The following is a 23710-nucleotide window of genomic DNA, read 5'->3' as shown; positions in this document are numbered from 1 at the left end:
CGTGTCACTTCTCGGGGCTAAGCGGCAGGGTTGCTGTTCACAGCTGGCAAGCGGGAAGGAGGAGGGAGCGGGATAAAGACAGGGTTTGGTGCTCCTGGTGGTTTCCTGGGAAGTGGCGGATCGGATCCTTGCAGAAAATAGTGCAGCATAGGTCAAGGGGATAGTTGTAAATCCCGAATGAAAAAGGATTACACTGGCAGGAGGTGACAGGCTGGTAATGCTGACATGAGGGTACCTAAACATGGACAAAGCTCTGGGAATGAGGGGGTGAAATTTGAAGCTAAGGGGGAAATTTGAGTAGACCTGTGGTATAGCATTAGTAAGGAAAGATTAAAATTAAGAGGCTTTGAAAAAGGGAAGCTAGCGATGTTTTCCTAGTGTACAGCAGAAAATACCCAAGTTATCAATGATAGACATATTTTGTTTTGTTTTCTAATGCAGTAATGTTTATTTACAAAAGTGTTTACATAGGAAATATATGATTTTCTAATAGTCGTTTCTATTTTTTCAGCTTACTCCACAGGTCATCCTCAAGTTTGCATGGATTTGGAGGTTAAAGGAGTTGCTGCATCCCCTCGAAGGCAGACTCAGCTCTCCTCGAGGGGGAAGAGAAGTAGTCAAGTATGTTAATGGGAAGCATTTTCCTGCTTTGAGACTCTTACAAATTTCTTAATTACATTTTAGGAGCTGTTTAGCTCAAGCTTAGTATATATACTGGAGAGAAGGAAACTTTAAAGAAATCCCCAAAACATATATTTTCAGGAGGCCTAATTACAGAATGATGTGTAAAATAAATCTCAGTATTCAGCATTTGTTATGAAGGGAATTCTCAGGAGCAGATAAGGTAGGTATGTGATCCTCATTAGATAACTGTAGCAGAAACTTTCAGGCTAACTTTTGAAAACCAGTAAATTACATGCTTGACTAATAAAAATAGATTATAAGAATTAATGCTTTTATAACCAGTGTAAATACCAGTATTTTTAATATCAGATGATGATTCTTTTTTTCAGAGATAATATGTACTTTATGATGATGAATTAAAAGTTAGTCTGTAATCTCTCCTCAGCCCCCCAAATACCTGTTTAATTTCCATATAGTTGGTGGATGACCATGATTAGAATTCCTGGAGTTCAAATGCCAAATTGCTGGTTTTTTTTTGTTTTGTTTTGTTTTGTTTTGTTTTGTTTTGTTTTTTCTTCATTAGATTTGGAATGTCAAGTTTTTTTTTTTTTTTTTTTAATAGTGTCCATTTTTTTTTAGGAAGAATGGAAGATTTGTATAAATTTACTGTAGCTTGTAAAATAAATGTACCTTTTTTTTGCTAATTTCGTGACTTTTTTTCCTTCTCTTCCTCATACCTATCTGTTTCCAAATGTAAACTTCCTGGTACTTCTTGGAGGCTTGTTGAATCATAGTTTTAATTAAATTAATAGTTAATAGTTTATTAATGGTTAGTAGTCAATAATATAATTAACTATATTTTTAATTTTAATCTATCTTATGCTACTAGTAGATTTGGACTGTCTTTAGGGTGATTTTATGGATGTGATTGCTTTCCTCATGGTTAGATGCCATATGGAAAATAAATTATTTATAAGTTATTATATAAATATATATGTCAGTTATATAAATATATAATACTTATATATTTCTAAGACTTCAAAATCTATAATGTGATGTCTTTATTTTAAGGCAGTTGAAATGATACAGAAAAAAATATAATTGTTATTTAAAGCACTGCAAAAATGTGTGTGACTTCGTGCCCTGTGTATTTATCTGTAAGCATGTTCTGAAGAGTAAAACTAAATTGTGTTACATCTTGATACAGCTTTTTACATATTTGACCACGGGGTAGTGGTGTTTTATACGCACAACCATCCTGAAGTGAAAAACAAACAAAAGCTTTTTTTAAAGGCACTAGAGGGTAGTGTTGCTCAACTGCAAACTTCATTTTTTTTCTCTTTTCCCCATGAGAAGGCTACTGTTCTCAAATCATGAAAGACACTGGGGCCACAGCTGGAAGCAGGATGTCTGCTTAATTCAGGTTGTGTGCTGAGGTCTTTGAGCTGAGCTGACGACTGTTCGTAACCGAGATGCCAGCCTCAGCTCAGAACATCACTGAACGGCAGGTTTTTTTCACACTGGGAGGCTCATTGGGAGAATTGTTACTATATGCTTGCCCCAGGTGCACAGTCCTCCTTAGGGATTTTCTGTTAGCTGCTCTCAAAAATGTGATGGTGGGATAGATGTTGTCTGTAAGCGCACAGCAGCTGTGTAGTCATCATCATGTGCTACTCTGTGAAGGCTGAGATAGTGCAGAACAACAGTGACTATGACTCCCTGGGGAAGTGTGTGGCGGGGGCAGCTGACTGTGGTTTTACAGGTTGGATGAGTGGTGGCTTCAAAGACTCCCTCAATGACAAGGAGCATATGACCTAAGATCTTGCCAACTGTGATTGTACAATCAAAGTCCCAAGAGCATGAAGTATTTTTTTTTTAATATCTTATTAATAACTGGCATGGACACTATTCCAGATCTTAATGACTAAAAAACTTTCTCTCCCGAGGAATATTGAGTGTTTTAATCTCATTTATAATCTATAGAAAACAATTTTCACTGAGAAATTTCTTTGTTTTGTGCTCAATAGTATCGATAGTTTTGTGCTTGATAGTATCAAGGTCAAATATGTCTCACATATTTTGAGATATCCACGCTCAATATTCTAGAGGAGCCTGAAAGGAAAACTGTTTTAGACCTGATCCTTTTACGTATGTAATAATGTATCATCCTTTCAGGGATGGAGACCAGATACACGGGCTACTCGTGGTCCTCGTCCACCTGAGTAAGTCTGCTCCTATTTTTTTTTTAATCAGTCTGTTTAATTATGCATTATTCTAAATATAAATCCTATCAATATTAATGAAAATATATTTTTATGTATATCAATGCTCTGGTGAAATTGATCATCATCGGTTTGTTTTCTATGATTTTATATTTAAAGTAGAATTTCTGAAGCATGTATAATAGAACTAACTTCACTTGGTTTTGGTAGAGCTTAACTGCAGAGTAGTACTCAGGGAGGGTTATACTTGAAGTGTTAATTTATGCTTAGCCTTTCTTGAGCATTTTTAATAAAAAGTTATTTTCTCTTTTGCAGACTATTATATTTTAATTGATACTTGTCTTTGCAGGTAGTAAAGTTATAGAAAAACTGTTGTGAAGGGCTTGTACAAGTGTGTGTGTATGTATGTGTGTAATTTTGTGCAGTTTGTAAAATTTAAAGCCTTTTTTTTCTTTTTTTTTTTTTTACAGCCTGATTATCTTTCTAGAGTATTTTTCATGTATACAGGAGCATGATCTAGGGTTTTTTATGTCTGAGAAAAACAACCTGTGTATGCTGTCAGTCATTCTCTAATGAAAAAGACTGGAGATTAAGACATTCTCTCATTCCAAAAAGCAATCTTGTTATAATAGGATTGTTTGGAAATATTGCTAGTAAAATAGGTAAAATGCACATTTTAATACTACTCTAGAGTATATCTGGATGTTTGGAAGAAGTTTTATCATGCTTGAAATTGAAATTTCCATATTTTAAGGTAGGTTTTCCAAGTTGTTTTATGTTGCAATAAAACTTGGTTACATCTTCTACACTTTTTTTTTTTTTTTTCCTGCTGTAGTGCTAATAGTGTAGCTTGCCTGTTGGGATACTAGCCATCTCTCACTGAAAGGGAGCTGGACTGAACCCTTTTCAACTGTCCTCCTTTGGGAGATTACAGTAGACAAAAAGTACAAACAAAGTTCACAAGCCCATTGCAACTGTCGGGGTGCTCTGCAAGTGGGCATGGAAGAAAGCTCTGTGGCTAGTTCTGCAAATCACTAAAGGGAGTAATAAGCGTTTTGGCAAGTAGGCCCTCTCCAATCATAGTGACACTATTTATAGTAGAGATTTTTTTGTGAAGGAGCAAATAATTAGTAAATGGTTGGCTTTTGCTGTAGTAGAAATATAAGAGAATGTATTGCTAATAAAATCATTTTAATGTCCTGCAGGGTGCCATGCCTAGATCTAGGGAAGCTGGGAGATTCTGATGAAGAGGTAATTATAGATTAATTTTGTCTTGAGTAGTTATTGAAATTCATGTGTTTCAGGAATTTATAAAATATAGTTTTGCTTTGACTCTATTGCAATTACCATTGCTTGTCCTTGTCGTTTTAGGATGGGGACTCTTGCATACCATATAGCAGAAGTTATCCTCATACTCGCCCTCTAGATTCATCTTCAAGGTGGAGAACTTCATTACAATCACCATATGCGCACTGTCAACATGCTCAACAAGTCAGTTTGTCATGCTAAATCTCTTTGCAGTATACCCCTCTAGGAATAATGTACAATAAAGCTAAGAATTTTTGTCTATAGCCTCTCTCCCTCTCTCTTTTATTTTTTTTCCATTCGATTATCATATCTCCAAGTTCTACTCATCCAAATTTATGAAGCAGAGAACTTGAACTGGGTGATCATCAGAGGTGCCTGACAACTCCAACTATTCTGTGATTCTGTAATTACCCCACTACTAAAACTATTCCTGGAATGCAGGAAAAGTTTTCCTTTTGGACACCTGAACTGAATTTGAAAAAAAAAAAAAAAAGGAGGAACGTGGCTTCTTTTTATTTGATCATTCATACAAGAGAGGTTTTTGGTAATTAACTTTTTGATTTCTCTTTTCCTTTAATGTAAACACATGTCTAGAAAGTCTTATCAGAAGAAAATGGAGGTAAAGTAGCTGAAAAAATACGTAGTGACGAAATAACATTAGCAACTCAATGGTGGAGTGCTGTAGTGTATAGTTGGAAAATGTAATATGTTTTAACTTCTTTTGTGTGACAGGAAGGAGCTTATTTGGAATACTGTTTTTAGTGTGCTGTCATTGTACATCAGTTAGCATTTTGAAAGTGTTTCAAATATGGTAATTAGATAAAAGGTCAAAGTGCTGCAAATGATATCCTTATATCTTCACGCAATAAGATATCAAAACTTTAAAATAATTCAGGAACAATACCACCTAAATGATTTTTTATAGGAATGTACAATACATAATCGTGACAAAATGTTATAAATATGATATTTGTATGTGCGTAGCTTTGCCACTGCCCATTATGTCTCTTGGGTCTGTACAGGGTTGCTCCTAAGCTGATGCCTGCGTTGCAGCAGACTCTAGGAGAGTTTTGCCTGAGCCAGGCTGCCAGCTCCTTGTAGATTTTCCGCCTCAGCTACAAGCTTTGGGCTGCGGGCTCACAGCTCCGGGCAGTGGCTCCCTGTCCTCCATGGTTGGAAACTCCTCCAGAGAAGGCACAATCTCCTCTTCCCTTCAGGGGGCTTCCCTTAACTGCTCTTATTGAAGGAAGTTACGAGAATTATGGACAGAAGCAGAAAACCTTTCCATCACAAAAATGAATAGAAATATTTGTCTGAAAAGGTGTTTTGAACATAGGTAACATTCCTTTGCAGCAGCTACGAGCCTTTTCTTTCATACTGTTTTAAACTTTTGCATGCTACTCAAAGCTTAACACTTCTTTCTGAGAATTTATAGCTAATGAAAACATAACCACTTATGCTAATTAGGGCTTTAATTTAGACTGTATGTATGCATAATGTATATGTGAATTTACTGATTCTGAGATTACTGAGATTAGTGGACTAAGAGTATTTCTCAGAGTATCCATGCACCTAACATAGATATTTATGCACTTCTTATAGTAGAAGTATAAACATTTAGCTGAAGATTGGTTTTGTTTCTCCCTGCTGCATCATAAGCAGGCAGTATAAACATACTTCAGTTTCTATACTCCTTTTAGCTAAAATCACCTAAAATTTTACCTCTTTACCATATTTTTAAAATATTAAGTTCATACATATAAATCTGTCCAGCTGCAGGAATGCTAACAAAAGGTTGATAATGCTTCGACCATTTTCTAAACTGTTTCTCTCTTTCTTCATTGTTCTCCTTTGTTTTGTCTTCTTCCTCCCTGCATTCATTATGTCTAAAATACTGTAGTGCTGAATTTGTGGGGATGCATCTTCTATGTACTTACACTCTTTTGCCATCTCTTTCCTTTTTCCTTTCTTTGATCTATTTTTTTAGTCTTTGTTCTTTTATTTTTCTTTTCCCTTTTTTTTTCTTTTTTTCCTGAGAAGATTTTCAAGCAGTCTTGAAATACTTTAATGTATTCCTCTGAGCGGCCTTTATTTCTGCATTGCTTGCTTCTTGGGTCCTGACTGAGCATTCCTTTAGCAAGATATATTCCAGCTTCCTCCATAACAGACTGTGTAAGTAAATCTTCCCAAAATAGGTCACTTTCAGAAGAATAATTTAAATATGGTCTTAACACTGAGGAAATTAACCAGTGAGAAGGATATGGGCAACTTTCAAGAATATCAATATGTGTATATATATATATATATATTTTAAAAGGATTTCCCAGAACAGGATGTTCCCTCCTGTTGTAGGATCAGAAGATGTGCCAAGCAAAGATGTTAGGTGAGGTCGTCTTATTTTTTGTGAGTATTGAAGGAATTTCTCCTAAATATTGAAGATGTTAATTACTGAAGAAGAGAAAAGAGAATGAAGTGTTGGACTTCTCTCATTTCTGCTGTTGTTATGTTACGTAGTGGGATTCACAGCCTTTTTGACCAGTGTTGCTCTAGGGAAGGAAGTCCCAAGGTTAAAAGACCTCTGCCACTTACTATTAGAAAGTTAGATTCAAAATAATATATCAGCCCATTTTCATCCATTTAAATCAAATGTCAGATCTCCAGGTTCACATAGTCCTTTTAATGTCTCAATTTTATTTTTTATTTTTTCTGTAGCATTCTTCTTTGGAGCAAAAGACAATACCAGAAAATCTGCCCTCCCCAGCAGACAAGTATAAAGTAAAGTATCAGCAGTATGAGGCAGAGATGAAGGAAAGATATAAGCAGTACTCTCAAAGAATTGCAGAAAAGAAAAAAGACCACAGCCAATGTCAAGAAGCTTCAACAAAGGTAACTAACAAGAAACAGTTAAATTTTAATGGCAAATGTGTGATGGTATTTCATTACAGTGTGTAGAGGGGTTTGCATATATGTGTAAATAATGTTCTTTTTAAAAAACTTCTTCCATCTATTGTATAGCTATTTCCATCTGTGGTTTCAGCAGCTGAAGTTGAATATGGTAAAAGCCATAGGAAGTTTACCAGGAAGTTTTATATCACTTATATAAAAACAAAAAATGGTGAAGGAGTATAGGGTTAAAATAATGGAAGATAATACCTGTCCTTTTTGCTTTAAGCCTGTATGAGATTGAGTACAGTGCTTTCTCTTGAACCTTTGTCTATATCCTCTGTATGGGAGATATTTCCATAATACCTGCAAACATGGACCAAGGTCTGTGCTTTGCCTCTTCACTGTTCACACTGTATTTTACTTCTTTGCTGGGCAAGAAGCAGCACTTCAGCTGAGGTGGGCTTTTCACTTTGTGTAAGATAGAAAATTCATTGGTTTTTGTTGGCTGTTGCTGAACAGAACAGAGAAGGGATGAATTCTTCTTCAGTGAGATACTAGGGGTTTATCTTCTCTGCTGCTATTTTTTCACGAAGCTTGTAGGAACGCAATATTTTTGAGATTTTCTGCTTTTATATGGTTGAAAGCTGGTGAGGATTTGAAAACTATATGGAGAGAACACAGCAAGATTCTGAGAGTTCTGTTTCTGTATTTTTTTTTTAGCCTGCCTTTCTAAGAAATTAGCACAAAGAAGAAGAATATAGACTGGGGGAAAAAGAAAAAGGAATTTTTAATAAAGTTTTTTTTTACAGTTATTTAACTTTCTTATGAAAAGCATGTGTTATATTTTTGTATAGGGTACACACCTTGAAGACAGGCAGAATGAACATATGGCAGCTCTTGATGAGAAAGCTCTCATTCAGCAAGGCTGTACAAGCAAGCCTTACAATATGCAGCACAGCATAAAGAAATCAGAAGCTGTAAGTTTTTTCAGCTGAATTTAGCCTGTATAGACTACTATCTACTAATTATCTGTAATACTTTTTTTTTTCTTGTAGCATGTATACAAATGAAAATGCAATTTATGAATAATAAATAGAAATAAATACATAGAAATAAGAAGACTAACTCTAGGTAACTTATGTGAACCTGACTATACTGTTATGTTTGCTCTGGTATTTAGCTCGTCTTTGAGCCTGTATTCCATGTTCATACAAAGTGTGAACACATCTGTTCTTGCTCTGCCTTGTTTCTAGAGCAAACAGTGTTTTCCCTTGTTAACTCCTGAGCTTGTGATAAGACCTGTCTTTGCAAGCAGTATGAGCTCTATTTTTACTATTGGATTAGGTCATTGGATTTGACTCAGTCTTAAAACTGCCAAGCATGGAGTTTCTGCAGCATCTCTACGAATCATATTCCTCTGCTCTGTTGCGCTCTCCATGAAGTAGTTCTTTCCAGTAACCATCCTGAGTCCCAAGGCTTCACCTGTGACTTTGACCAGCTGTTACAGTCGGCCACTGTCAAAAAAAATCTGGCTCTGTCATCTTTATTACTGTCCTTTGGTTGTAGGCTGCTTTTACAATGCCCCATAGCTTCCTCTTCTGCAGAATAAACAAACCAATAAACAAAGAATAAGTTTATTGGAAATAATGCAGAGATAAGGAAAGCTGTCTTTCAATAGAAATACTAGAAATCTCATGTTTATTGACAGCTGAAATTGATAGACCATTTAGTATGTAGCAGAGAATATTGTGTGGCTGTTCTTCATTTGAATAGGACTCCTCTATTCAAAAAAGGTGGGGGAAAAAAACCTTGAAAATACCAGATTAGTTGCAATATTATTAAGTTGTTGGAGTGTCTGTTGTTTTATTTCATTTACTCTCAGACATTTTTTCCTTACAGGAGGATGTAGCTGCAGAGAGGAGAAAACAAACTGTAGTAGAACAGGTGATGGTGGATCAGTTATCTAGGTGAGGGACTAATTAAATATGTTACAGTTTTCCATGGGGAGTAATTCAGATCTGTGAACATTTGGCATTTATTGCAAAGGAGGAGTTTTGACCACATCAAACTTTTCCACATTTTCGAGTGTGCTTTAGTAATCCTGGGATGTACTAAAATTGTCTGGTGATGGCAATATAGTTTGATGATGACGATATAGTTTGGTGCAGGCTAGTTCAATAATGTTTCTCATTATTTGTTTAAAATGAGCTGTGGGTATTTCCGCATTATGGTGCCTCCATACTTAGTTACTGTGCCTCTAATTGTTTATACTTATACACTATAAGTGTATAGTGTACACTTGATACTATAGCTTATCACATTTTGATCTTTTTGAGGTTGAAATGTTGTTACACTTCACCATTACTCTTTTTTGTTTCAGTTCCAACTGCAATTTAGCAATGTATATTGTAAAAAAGTCTGTTGACACTTTAATGCTATTTAAATATGAGATATTAATAACATGGTCGGAAAACTCGCATGAAGGTGCGAAGTTGTTCATCAAACATGTTTACATTCCAAATGTCATTGTAACAGGATTAAGAATATGAAAGTTAGAAACAGTGTTCAATACAGAACAATCAGTTTTCAAAAATAATGCTTGTACCTTGCCATATCTTTACAAATAGATAAGCAAAGCAGATGATTATGGGGATCATTTTAACAATACGCTGGTTATGCTGAAGTGGTTTTAATCCTATTGATGAAGTGGTTTTAATCCTATTGATGCTGGATTAAATGCTCAGCGTTGTGCTCTTGGTTCACTAATCGTTCTGTGCTTAAAATCCTTCAGCTGCTCCTCTTTTTTTATAATTCTTGTGTTTCTTCTCCTGCTTTGAACCCTTCTATTGACACTGTCAAAACAATGTTCAGTAGTGCCGCAGCTGCAGCAGGATGAACTTTTAATTTAAAAATTCTCTCTGTTTATGTTCCAAATATAACTGTGCCAGCACTGCCAAGGGAATTGGTAGCAGAGAGCAGGATGGTAATCGGGGAAGATTAGTTCAAAACTGTCACATGAAAAATCTATAAAAGGAAACACAAAAGTTTTTTTTTTATTTTGTTTTAATGGAGCTAAATTTGTAGTTAAGTCAGTGCAACTAATCTGTGTAAGGATGGATCTGCATAGATCAGAGAGTAGCTTTATAGATTATAAAATATAAAAATTATTAGCCATGCAAAACTATTTTTTACCTTTTGATTATGAACCATTTCGGTAATGTAAGAAAAGATGCAGTCTAATGTAGTTTTTAAGAGCTACCTCTTTTGCTTTGATTCTTAAACTGATAAAGAGATTATCATAATGTGCAGATTTCAGTTCATTTCTCTCCCACATCCTTGTTGGGACTTTGGGATCCTGCAGACTGGGTAGCCAGTGCCTTGAGATGAGAAGTTTCCGTGGGTGATTTTATTGAATGATGTCATTACCCAGCACTGATTTATTTGGAAGAGGCCACCGATGGAGAAGATAAACGAAACAGTGGGAATGAGGCAAAAAACTCCACAAACCTTTTGTTCAAACCTTTTGAACTGTACACATGAAGTTACTACCAGTGTTCCATTACCAGACTGTTGTTGCATATATTTGACTTTGAGTAATAGGTTCAGACTTTGTAAAAAATACACAAAATGAAGCATGATTAATGTTTATCTCCATATCTCCATGTTCTTACTGTTGCTTTTTTTTTTCTTTTTTTTTTGGAGTGAAAATATGTGAGATCATATGCTTCCTTTTGGTTCCTGTTACTTATTCCTACTTGCCCTTTTTGTTTAGGGCTGTTATAAGTGATCCAGAGCAATCAACACGAGCTGATATTGATTTGGCATCTCATGGACTTCCAGGACTTGGGACAGCACCATTACGCTTTAGAAAAAGAACACTACATGAAACAAAGTAAGTTTTCCCAAGTGGTATTCTTTAGAAATTCTTTTTTTGGGGCTCTGATTATTTTGGGCTCTGTTAAGCCTTCCCTGACAAGTTTGTTATTGAAAGCATGTCTCTACAAGGAGAAAGGAGTGCAGACTATGACAGGTGGGGGAAATTGTAATAATTCCCTGGCCTGCCTCCTTCCAGGCCCTTCACAGCCATGCTCACCTCCAGAAGCATAGAGGCAGGCAGGGGAAGCCAAATTGTCTGCTCTCAGGCAATTGTCCTAGTGCCTCCCAGCCCTGACCCAGGAGAGCCATCAGTGAGTTGGTATTTTTCCATAATCTTTTCCTAATCTCTCCGAAGTATTTTTACGTGCTTTGTTCCTGACTTAGATCCAGTAGCTTAATGCAAGTTCATTTTTCTTTTTTCTTTTTTAAATTTAATTTTTAGTTTTTATTTAGAGTTCTCATGCAAGCTGGGAGTGCTATCTTGCCAGCTGCCTTTGAGTTGGCTGCATGCTTACAATCTTGTTTTTTTTGATTCCCATCCTGAGGTGCAAAAATTGTATGAATATATATTAGCAGATACTGATGTAGATCTTCACAACATAATCAGACTTTCTCTCGTGTTTTGATTTCTGCTGAAATAGGTAACTGGGCATCTAAATATCATTTCTTGCTTGTGAACATTGAAGTGGTTACTCTATGATCTTGAGAAAAAGCAAGCAAATGCTTGAGAAAAGCATTTTGATAAAGAGATTGCTGTATAGTTCTTATGTACATATATTTTTGTTGATCTGTCCCAATATACAGGCAGACATTTCTGTTTTGCTTATTTTAATACCATGTTCTTAGGCTTTCTCAAAAAGTTTCTGTTTTATCTATATTCTTTTAAAACAAAGAAAGGCAATAAAAACTGTTATTTTTATGAACAGTTACCCAGTCTCAGTCTCTTACATCCATCATGTGGACATACTTCCTTTTCTGGAAATAGTGATCTATGCTCATGGTTGATATAAAGTATCTAGGTCAGTAAAGAAGACTCCACATGAGTATTTTGCATGAAAATGTATTGTGTGGAAGGAGCATGGTGGAGGTTTAATTATTGACATGAGTGTATCTAAAAAAGATAGATTTCTATAATTTTTGTGGATGCAGTCTTTTTCTGTGGTGAGCAGTTGTATGATGCAATTGCATCTCTGAGTTTCTTTCTAATTCAGCTGCAAGGGATCATCACTTCAGCCAGGTTGCCAAGGATACCATATTTCATATTTTTACTGTTTTGAAACTGCTGATTTTAATGTAATATTGCTTTGTGAGAATATAGGTGTTAACAAGTTGAATTGTTTTCACAGAATAAAGACCAAATCAGGATTAACTGAAAACATGCTTTCTAACAAGCTACGCTTTGATAGTAGGATTGTATCAAGGTAATCACAAATTTTTGTAAAGATTTTCAGTTTTATGAATTTATGAATGGTGATCTTTACCCTCTTGAAATAGTTAATTGCACTGAACCTTTCTTTCCGACCCCCGTGTTTTTAAAAAAAAAAAAAAAAAAAAAAAAAAAGCATTTGAGATGTGGATATGTATATATAAACATGTATAAATACAGATTTTGTTGTGGCTGACTTAGTGGTTTACAGTCCCATTGCACAACATTAAGATGCTTAAGTAATGTTATAATTACATGCATCTTATCTCTGTGCAGGACACAAGGGCTGTATAGAATAGTGCTCTTAACCATTGCACCTCAGTTAGTTAAATTTGGTTTTGGCCTCATTTTAACATGCAGCAACCATTGCATGACTTTGTTTGTAGCTCCTTGCATACACTGAACCCACAAGTTTTAGTATCTTTGTAATTAGTCCAAATTTTCTGAAGCCCTGGACTACGTACCCCACTTGTTACATGCAGGCGAGGATTCAGCCACATCGCTTTATACACCACAGTGAATGCAGAAGTCCTGATTTAGGTAATCCTTTAGTTAATGAATGAAAATTACATTGGTATCCTAGAGATGCAGTTTTGAAAGGTGTTCTTAATATTACGAAGAAATAAAATTGAATTAAGACATGTGTCCTAATATACGGATTGAATTACATGGTATTTAAGTGAAAAGGGTCAGGTATCTCATTCAAAGAAAAAGATTATGCAGTAAGTAGCGCTGAACATAAAATACATATTTCAAAATAGAAGCATTATTTCTGTTTGAGTTGAATGTGGTTTATATAAATGCAAAAATAAAAAGACGCTTTTCAATTTTCCTTCTAGAAATGGTCGTGATGCTTGTAGAGAATTGATTGGATTTTTTTTTGCATATGACAGATCCATTACTGTGTATGAATTTCGACAGTTTGGAAAAAATAGGTAGGATAAGTCCTATTTGGAGCATGTTACCTATTACAACAAATCTAAGAGGCTTAGCAGTTGTTTTAAGATCCATTTTGAATTATTTCACAGAACAAATGCCTTGCCTTTCATTCAGAAGGGAATTTATCAACACCAGCAAGGACAAAAGAAGGGAAAAGCTTATGCTCTCAGTGACTTTTATATTGTGAGTATTCTTCTATTGAACATATGTCAATTTTATTGATGATTTAAAAATAATATCTAAGTATTAGTGTGGCACATTGTGATTTAGCATTTAGGGCAAGACTTTCAGTTAATTTTGTTAGGCTTTTCCCATTTAAAGTTTTCAGAAGTCTGGATTATTTTGCTGTCAATGTTTAGAGCTTCCACTTTAGTTTAACCTACAGTTTGTACTTTTTTTCTCTAGAGGGCATAAGGTTGCAGACAGTGAACGATTGGTAAACATTAAAGAGTGTTAACATGAAGAGCTTAGGCAGGAGGGTTTGAAGATCAGATAGATTGAAGTATTTGTTCAAAATTAAGAACCTTTGCAAGGTCTGCTGGCACTTTTCACACTGAGGAATGACTGATTTTTTTTAAACCTGAGAAAATGTGTAGGATATATGAGTTTAACCTAAACTTTGAGGAGATTTACCACCATATGTTTAGGAATAGTTTTGAAAATAAACCTTTGCAAAAGGTATTCATTTGAATATAAAAAAACTAAAGTCAAGGCTAATCTTATCAGTGACTGTAAATGATATTGCATCTTCTGTACTGCTGGATTTGTGGGTTAGGTGTTCTTAGTTTATAAACATGTAAGCATTATTTTCAGGTATAGAATGTTTCCATTGATTTTTCAGACTTTAATTCGCCATCTAATCTTAAGCTTAGAGTAATGATGTATTTGAATATGAAAATAAAAGAACAAAACATTTGTTTTAGAGTAGTTCATCTGATCATCTACCTTCTCTTAACTGTTTACGTGTGCCTACCATGTGAAGTTTGAAGATGAAATAGATGACTTTATTGTATGGCAGTTGCAGCCACAGACAATTTTTATGGTCACTATTGATATGTTTGCAAGATGTAGATGCAGGTGGAAAGAATAAAATGTGTTCTGGACAGAGATGCTTCTTTAAGGCATCCAGAAAAATGTGTTCTTACTCAGTCTGATAGCTATCGGAATTATCTTGGCTTATCTATAAATCCCCATATCTGCAAAGGGGTTTTCTGGGCTAGCATTAAGATGTACAACTGCCTCTCAAAATCCATGTGCCTGGCAGAGTGGCCCTTGATACTTTATGGGTTTTGGAGACTTCACAACTGAAGCCTGCATGATATCACAGTTAGAGATACTGCTTTTGTGATTCTTCTCGGGGTTCTTTGCTCTTAGTCTGCTGCTTTTCCCTCCCTTCCTCCCTCCCTTCCTCCCTCCCTTCCTCCCTCCCTTCCTCCCTCCCTCCCTCCCTTCCTCCCTTCCTCCCTTCCTCCCTTCCTCCCTTCCTCCCTTCCTCCCTTCCTTCCTTCCTTCTCCTTCCTTCCTTCTCCTTCCTTCCTTCTCCTTCCTTCCTTCTCCTTCCTTCCTTCTCCTTCCTTCCTTCTCCTTCCTTCCTTCTCCTTCCTTCCTTCTCCTTCCTTCCTTCTCCTTCCTTCCTTCTCCTTCCTTCCTTCCTTCTCCTTCCTTCCTTCCTTCTCCTTCCTTCCTTCCTTCCTTCTCCTTCCTTCCTTCCTTCTCCTTCCTTCCTTCCTTCCTTCCTTCCTTCCTTCCTTCCTTCCTTCCTTCCTTCCTTCCTTCCTTCCTTCCTTCCTTCCTTCCTTCCTTCCTTCCTTCCTTCCTTCCTTCCTTCCTTCCTTCCTTCCTTCCTTCCTTCCTTCCTTCCTTCCTTCCTTCCTTCCTTCCTTCCTTCCTTCCTTCCTTCCTTCCTTCCTTCCTTCCTTCCTTCCTTCCTTCCTTCCTTCCTTCCTTCCTTCCTTCCTTCCTTCCTTCCTTCCTTCCTTCCTTCCTTCCTTCCTTCCTTCCTTCCTTCCTTCCTTCCTTCCTTCCTTCCTTCCTTCCTTCCTTCCTTCCTTCCTTCCTTCCTTCCTTCCTTCCTTCCTTCCTTCCTTCCTTCCTTCCTTCCTTCCTTCCTTCCTTCCTCCCTCCCTCCCTCCCTCCCTCCCTCCCTCCCTCCCTCCCTCCCTCCCTCCCTCCCTTCCTTCTCCTTCCTTCCTTCTCCTTCCTTCCTTCCTTCCTTCCTTCCTTCCTTCCTTCCTTCCTTCCTTCCTTCCTTCCTTCCTTCCTTCCTTCCTTCCTTCCTTCCTTCCTTCCTTCCTTCCTTCCTTCCTTCCTTCCTTCCTTCCTTCCTTCCTTCCTTCCTTCCTTCCTTCCTTCCTTCCTCCCTCCCTCCCTCCCTCCCTCCCTCCCTCCCTCCCTCCCTCCCTCCCTCCCTCCCTCCCTCCCTCCCTCCCTCCCTCCCTCCCTTCCTTCCTTCCTTCCTTCCTTCCTTCCTTCCTTCCTTCCTTCCTTCCTTCCTTCCTTCCTTCCTTCCCTCCCTTTCTTCCTCCCTTTCTTCCTCCCTCCCTCCCTCCCTTTCTTCCTCCCTCCCTCCCTCCCTTTCTTCCTCCCTCCCTCCCTTCCTCCCTCCCTGCCTGCCTGCCTGCCTGCCTTCTCACAACTTTGGAGTAAGTTGTAGAGTGTCCCCAGACCTCAACCCAGAGGGAAGGGGAGAATCAGTAAGACTTAGAAGGGGCTACATTGGGAATTGTGTATTACTGTTAGTATGTCTTTATTTGGAATTTATGAGTGAAATCCAGTAAATTTAAATAATTACTGTATATTTAAGCATTGCACAAATGATCTGAACTTTTGGATGACTACTCTTTAGTTGTTTGTAGCTGCTAAATATGATTTTTAGGTTGCTTAAAATAGCTATGGAGGGTTTCTTCTAGTTTGAAAGGAGTTTGTTGTCATAGAATCAATGTAGCACCTTCTACCTGGAACTGTCTTTTGTAATCCAGAGATTTCTGAATGCCATAATGATGAAAGAAGAAGGAGAGGAAAAGGAAAAGTAGAGCCAGGCAGTGAAGGAACAGTGCCCTGCAATCTCACATTCCTGAGCTGTGCATTAGGCCACAGGAGCCTCTTGTACTAGGCAGGAGCTGGATGTGGAAGATAATGAGTATGAGCTTTGAGCTTGGAGCTGTTTTGGGAGTGTGTTTGGTGTGTGTGTATGTGCCAGAAAGGCTGTGTTAAAAATATTAACTGGGCTTAGCTACACTTTTCTGCCATTTTGTACCAAGAATTATGCGTCCTGAAAGATGTGCAGGACATGGTGATGTGCAGAAAACGTATGATTGGCTTGTGATTCATTATATTCTCTGTCCTCAGGGAGCTAACCTCACTTTCCGGAGTGCTGATCATAACCTTCCAGAAAGTGTTAAGCAGAACCCCATTCTCACCCTTCGTGTGACAAGTATTGATGGAGCAGCTATGGATTATCTAAAGTACGTGTAGCTGTTTTTCAAATTACTCTTCCTCCCTTACAAAGAAGTTAAGTATATTGGATCTGCTAATGTTATTTTTTTCTCAACAACAGCCAAATTGTAGAATTTGTTAACAGTATAAATAATATGATAGATGTGAATGGATATTCTGTAATTCAGTAATCTTTTAGTATGATAAGGAGTAATTTTTAAATAAGAATTAATTAAATTATGAAATTATCCCATTTGCTTTGTTTGAAAATTTGAAGTCTTTTCTTTTTTTATACAAGTCATATATTGAAACTTTCCCATGATGAACTGAAGTGCTACATTTGGAGAAAGCCTTTAACTGATCAGCAGTATCACTGAATCTTTTATGACGTGTTTATGTTTAAAACAATCAAATAATTATGATAGTCAGCCATGGTAATTCTAGTGTTTAACAGAGGCAGGGGAAAAGACTATAGAGTGCCTGTGCATGCTTCCTCTCTCTCTCTCCCACTCTCTCATGTATGCTCTCTCTCTCTCGTTTTTAATCTTTGCCTTCTCTTCATTTGTTATTTACTTTCATTCTCCAGATATTGCCTCATGTGCCATGTGAAAACTAAGAACACTGGGTCATCATTCTTTATCATCTCATGTGCTTTCTCATTCCTTTGGGTATTGAACCCTATGTTCCAACAGAACCTTTTTTCACAAGCTCCTTTCGTAAGCCTCTGAGGTTCTCTGTATTTTGTAATTCTTTGTTTTAGTATTTTGGTGCAAAGTGATGTGTTCTGCTCACTGCAACATAGGGTGATGCTTGTCTCTAGCACCAAATCTGCATTTCTGATGAAGAAGAAAATGAGTCCTCAATAGTATCCTCTCTGCTGCTGTGTGTCATCCAGGCCATAAATGCTGGGAGAGCTGGAGTAGGGAGTATACCTAGCCCTTCCCAACAGAATGAGCTGTTGTCATAGGGAGAAAATTATTTCCTTTTTGTGCATTGCCTCTCTTTTATGATCAGTGAAATACAGGTATGATGTTGATACAGATCAGAGATAATACATTTATGTATCAGAAAAGCTCCTCTGGAACAGTGTTTCTGTACTTTTTTCTTTCAAAATGGTTTTGGTAAATTAGGTTGTTTCTTAGTCTGAAAGATGGGAATTTCTTAGAACTTTTAAAAATCGTTAGGTGAATGGGTAATATTTGAATATGCACTATTTTGTAGATAGTATTCTCATCTTACTATCTACACAGAAGTAAACTGTCTAGGGAATGCAGTGTCTTCCTCTGAGGTGTCTGGGTTTTATTGCTGGTTCTTATCACAAATAATATTTTGGCATTTATTAGGGTGTTGCCTTAATATTGAGGTTACTTAACATAATTGAAAAGTTGGAGCTCGGTGAATCAAATTTTGGTAAATAGTTAACCAAAGTTAGTTAATAGATGTTACAAGTTGGATTTTTGTAATAGAATCACAGAATGATTGATTTGGAAGAGACCCCAAGAAATTCTGTAGTCCAACCTGCCTTGCTCCGAGCTGGGACAGCTAGAGCAGGAAGTCAGGATGATGTCCAGTTGGGTTTTGACTGTCTCCAAGGATGGAGACTCTACAATCTGTCTGGTCAATCTGTTCCAGTGTTCAACTGCACTCAGAGTGGAAAAAAAAAATCTTCTTAAGTTTAAATGGAATTTCCTGTTTGTCGGTTTGTGCCCATTGCCTTTATCCTTTCATGGGTATTTCTGATAAAACGGCTCTCCATCTTTACTCTCTCTCCAAGCAGGTATTTATACAGAATAAGAAGATCCTCCCCCAAAGAATAATGGGATCCTCTCCCAAGATTTCTCTTCTTGAGACTATATCCCAGCAACCTGAGTCTCTCTTCGTATGCCAGATACTCCAGTTCCTTCTAGAGTAGGAACAGCAATAACAGATCCCCAGTTAAATACATTCGCTATATAAAGATTGCTTTAGTTAGAATAAATATAACTATTATTTTCTTTCTGCAAGTGCCTAGATACATGAAGCTTGTTCCTATAGTAATACTCTCTTTGAAGTCCCTTTACACTGAAAGCACTGCAAAGGAGCCGTAAGTGAGGTAACAGTCCATAAAACAGTAAATTTAAATTGACTTGCTTATAGAAATGTATAGTTTTATGATGCTTAATGTTAATTTTTCCCTCCCTGCAAGGTTTCTATGAAATGGAAAACAATACAATTTAATTTTGGGTAGTTTAGGCAAGACTTTGTGCATCTCTGAAGTGTATCCTTCTGTTACACAGCTCCCTTCATTCTTTGCTAATCTGGTACCTGTGGAGTTTTGAGTTGATCAAATATTATCTCTAAAGGCTCTCTTGAGAGATATCAAGACCTGCTCTTTAGGTCACAATTCACATCTGGATATTCTGCTATCTATGGCAGAACAGATTGTGTCTTTTTTATTCTCTCTCAGATTAAAGTGTTTTCTTCTAGATTTTGAATTCTGTCGTTCTCTTCTGAGGTGGGGGACTACTGAAATCTAACTCACTGCATTCTCTGGTACAACACTCTTGAAGTGACTTCTTGTCCACAGAGAATTCTGCTCACAGCGTTTGTTGCAGGTTTTCAGGAGGTTCTATGCCCCACTGTCACAGATCACAAAATCTCTGTATTTTAGATATGTTTTAAAGAAGATGAACTGTCCTTGTAGCTGGTTGTTGACTTTCTGCCTATAGATTATGGGATTTTGGTTAGACAGGCTTTTGCAGACTAAACTGCATAATGGGAATTGGCCAATTAGGAAGTGAAAATCCTTCATTAGCAGAGAGTCTTTGGCCTCAGAAGAAAGAAGAAAGTACTCTCTGAGAAGGCACTAATGAGCAAACAGCACAAAGTTGGCTGTAGTGCTTTTGCCTCTGCCTTCCTACTCCAACTAAAGTAGTGATTTTTTTTGTGTGTGTGTGTGTATTTTTTTCCATACTATTTTTCATCCAACTTTATAACAATTTCTGTGAATGGTGTTTCTCTATAGAAATGTACCCACAGAAAAGTCCTTCTATGGAGTCTCTTCTGAGGAACTTGCCAGACAAACCAGAAGTTTTTAAGTATAATTTCTAGACCAGATGTTCTGATGTAAGATGTTCTGATCCGGTTTTAGATCTGCAGTGTCGCTACTGTTTCTTGTCAGCATGGCCATACCTAGAAAACAAACTTCTTTTTTCCTTAGCTTTGAGTATTATTTTTGTTTATTATGTTATTTTTGTTTATTTTGACAGACCTACAAGTTAAACTATATGAATAAAAACAAAAAGAAATGGCGTCAGAAGCTCAGAACGGTCTTTGAGTCAGGATCCATGCCTGCAACTCTAGTTAGTACTGCTTTCTTCAGAAGATGATGCATCATATCATGGAAAGATACTTTTCTTCTTTTTATTGTCTCAGTCGCACACTTGAGAGGTCTTCATACTTGAAAACTCTTCATACATGAGAAATGCCCTTTCTGAACCGAATTCTTCCTTTACTGTTTAGGGAGACATTTCTATCTTTTTAGTTTAGCAGATTTCTGACAGTTTCTCTTTGGAGCTGTTTGTAGGTTTCTTGGAGAAAGTGCAGCCACTGCAGTTAAAAGGTTTGGATGTCAGTGATGGATCATGTAAGTTGAATCAGGTTTGTAGTATGGAGTACATGGAGTCCCTTCTATAAGGAATTGGTGACATCCTGTGAAATACGTCCACACAGATAAAGGGAAATGTTTGTAAGGGTATCATAAAAATGTAATGTAAAATTCAAATTTTGTACACCTTTTTTCTTTTTTTTTTTTTTCAATTTGGTAACATTACATGTAAATCCACCAGTGAGTATGAATTTGCTCTATTTCAGAGCTAGTTCTATGGAACTTGAGCAAGAATTTGACAAGCAAGAGACTGATGACAACAGAGTTTTCAGGAAGATCCAAGGTTTGTGTCTTCTAGAACGCACTTAATTTTTTCTGTTTTACAACTCAACACAAAGAAGAGTAGTGATATTTTAATAATTTTGTTATTAAATTAAAAGTTAGATATTTTAATGTTATGAATATTACTGGAATCTGATATCAGAATAAAGCAATCAAAAGAACACTGTCTCCTCTTACAGATATGCCTTTTAGTTTGCCTTCTTTCAATACAGAGATCTGCCTAAAGATCATGGAAAATGTACAGAATAATTATGAATGTAACCAAAAATGTTACTCTGTAATGACATAATCTATGAAAATATGCTAAAGCATAGCACTGATCTTGTGTTAAATTGTCATTGTTTTAAAAGTTACTGGCAAAATGTACAAAAGACAATCCTATTCCTTCAGTCAATTTTGTAATATGCTAATTTTAGATAGTTCTTTTGACCATTAATTATGTATATTGAAAAGTTATTATTTTTCAGTCTTTAATATTATATTAACTAATATGTGAGTGTGTCACAGAATACCTAAGTGAATTTTACCAGGTTCCTACCTACAGTCTTTTAGACAAGAGTGTGTCTTTGTGTTTAAAGTTATAGAAAGAGATTTGTACACTGTTGCTTATTTTCTCTATAACCTAACAAAAATTGTTGAATTTGGTCAAATCCTGATTTGCTCAAGTATTTACTGCCATTAGCTTCTTCTTTTAAAAAAAAAAAAAATTAATGTAGTCTTCAGTGACTAAAATCTGCTTGGACACTTTTAGAAAAATTATTGACTGATAAATAAATCTTCTAATTCTACCAATTTTTCTTCTCTGGCATAATACACACAAAGTATTCATGATTATCTGGTTATATCTAAAATACGGTATGACCTGGAGGAAGGTTACACTTACGTATTTTAAGACCTATTTTAACATTTTGAGTGTTTGATGGGAAACAGCTATCTTCCTCCATTTTGATTTGTAATAGTAAATATTAGTAATTGGAAAAAAAAAGGATAATAACAGATTACTTTTGTAATCTCTTACCTACAGGTTCTAATATGACCATCATTTTTACCATATAAATAATTCTGTGGATATTATTTTGGAACAATTTTGCCAAATCATTTCCATTTGTTCTTGTTTCAACATTCATTTAATCTTTTGTACAGTAAAGGAGTAGTTCTGTGCCCCATAATCAAAAGTTGGTAAAAGTTTGTATTGCTAAGTATGATGTTGGTATATTACTTTTTATGTTGAATGATGACATGTAATCATTTCTAGTGGAAACGAGCAGGATTTTTTACTTGCACATGTAGAGTGAAAACCATTCTTTCTTTCCTTGTGTAGCCTTTTTAATGGTCTATCAGGTGTGGCTGTCCTTTATAGGACTTATATTTAAATATTGAGTAACTGATAGTTTCATTTTGAACTAGTATTTTCTCTTCAAAGCTGAGGATTTTTCATCTTAACTAGTAGCATCATAAGTAGTTATGGTTTTATTTTTTTTAAGTCATCTCCAAAACATCATGCTAACTTCATGTAAATATTTTTTTCTCTGGATCCCCAGGTATGCTCAGAGAGACACTAAGTAAAAGGGGAGTTCGTGTTATAACAGGCTTAGGCAAGTATTTCCGACAACTAGACAAGAGCAGAAATGGATTTCTCTCTCAGGCAGACTTTAAAGCAGCTCTAAAATTATTCCATTTGGAAGTCCCTGAAGGGGTGAGTCTAGCTAAAACTGCTTAATAATTATTTTTGCAGGTGTGGTTTTTTTTTTTTTTTGCTTGTTTTTTTTTTTGCTTTTGCATTTTGTCATTTCTGTGTTCAGTCCCATGTGAAATTAAAAAATAAAGTTACTTATGAATGAAATGTGCATAAGTACTTTTTGTGTTACAAAGAAGAAAGTGGGACTGCTATCCATTTTTGTCTTTTTTGATCCTTTAGAAATAATTAATATGATTCTATTTTCTTCTTCAAGTTGCTTTTAACTTACATGACAGAAATTTTGTTAACACTATATATGTTTTGTTGTAAAAATTACCCACATATAGCAAAACTGCAGATAACTCAGATAACTTTTTTTTTTTTAATGGTGATCAGTGACCCTTATTAGCTTGCATTAGTTTGGTGTATCTTGGAGTCTTTTGGGAAGATATTGTAATATTCTACATGACAATTGCATTCTTGTTGCACATAGTAAAGACATCAAGACATTTATTGACACTTATCAAGACATTTATTGGTTCCACTGTGTAAAAAAAAAAAAAGAACTTTACTGCCTTGCATTAATATCAGAGAAGACCTAAGATATCCTTGTCTCTTAAGTGGTAGTGGTAGAACTTTTGAATTTAACAGGGATTGTCAATGTTTCACCATCTTAGAGTGGAAAGGGGCATGTCCTTGAACCATACTTTTTTTTTTTTTGCCTGCAGTAACTGCAAGTGCTCTGCTTGTTAAGAAATAGTTTATATTTTGTTATCAAAGTTTTATCTCCATCACTGTGGTATGTCTTGTATTTTAAATGCATTGAATTTCATCATGACTGAAAATAAAAAATGAGTGTTCTGTATTTTCTTTACAATGTAATAATGGCATAATTGTTGTATTCATATGTATTTTATAAGAATTGATGTTGGGAAATTACTTATACATTACAGGACTTTGAATCCTTATGGCTTATTCTGGATCATAGCAAGACAGATGAAGTTGACTATGGAGAATTTATTCATGCTGTAGTTGGAGAAATGAACGAGCATAGGAAAGCATTTGTAAGAAAAGTAAGTTTCATAGCAGATATTCTGAATGTAGATATTTTCTTCTGTAACTTTTTAGTTGGTTATTCACCACATTTTGATTTTTCTTAAAATGTGCATCTAACAACTCTTTAAGCTGTCAGATATATTTATTAAAATAAATGTAGTTTAGAAGACGCACATTATTCCCTTGTTGAATTAGTTAATTTTGAACTCTGCATTTTGGAAATAAACCTTTAACCATTTTGAGTTTATGAGAATGTGTGCTATTCTCACTGTTTGGTCTAGTGGATAAAGCATTGGGCTGTGTGAAACTAACTCTTCCAGAAACCTGATTGC

The 23710-nt window shown here is 36.1% G+C and overlaps 1 protein-coding gene across 3 annotated transcripts in view; it reads left to right on the top strand.

Moving 5' to 3' along the window:
- Positions 1-518: 518 nt before the first annotated feature.
- Positions 519-23710, top strand: part of CAPS2 (calcyphosine 2) — a 248339-nt gene continuing 225147 nt past the window's right edge. For 2 of the 3 annotated variants that reach the window (XM_088522966.1, XM_010228249.2), the window contains exons 1-15: positions 519-621; positions 2800-2846; positions 4052-4097; positions 4218-4337; positions 6867-7040; positions 7895-8017; positions 8940-9007; positions 10813-10932; positions 12263-12337; positions 13182-13277; positions 13371-13464; positions 16630-16745; positions 20569-20645; positions 22186-22340; positions 23276-23395. In XM_088522966.1, the coding sequence (XP_088379092.1) occupies positions 541-621; positions 2800-2846; positions 4052-4097; positions 4218-4337; positions 6867-7040; positions 7895-8017; positions 8940-9007; positions 10813-10932; positions 12263-12337; positions 13182-13277; positions 13371-13464; positions 16630-16745; positions 20569-20645; positions 22186-22340; positions 23276-23395 (1512 nt within the window). In that variant the 5' untranslated portion in view covers positions 519-540. Of the gene's footprint in view, positions 622-2799; positions 2847-4051; positions 4098-4217; positions 4338-6149; positions 6327-6866; positions 7041-7894; positions 8018-8939; positions 9008-10812; positions 10933-12262; positions 12338-13181; positions 13278-13370; positions 13465-16629; positions 16746-20568; positions 20646-22185; positions 22341-23275; positions 23396-23710 lie in introns of those variants that run through there. The other variant, XM_088522967.1, reaches the window with a different exon arrangement.

This window comes from Tinamus guttatus, unplaced genomic scaffold (assembly GCF_059628265.1).
Source record: "Tinamus guttatus ecotype Peru unplaced genomic scaffold, ASM5962826v1 Tinamus_guttatus_pri_ptg000171l, whole genome shotgun sequence".
Classification (NCBI taxonomy): domain Eukaryota; kingdom Metazoa; phylum Chordata; class Aves; order Tinamiformes; family Tinamidae; genus Tinamus; species Tinamus guttatus.
This window is presented reverse-complemented; position numbering and strand designations above follow the sequence as displayed.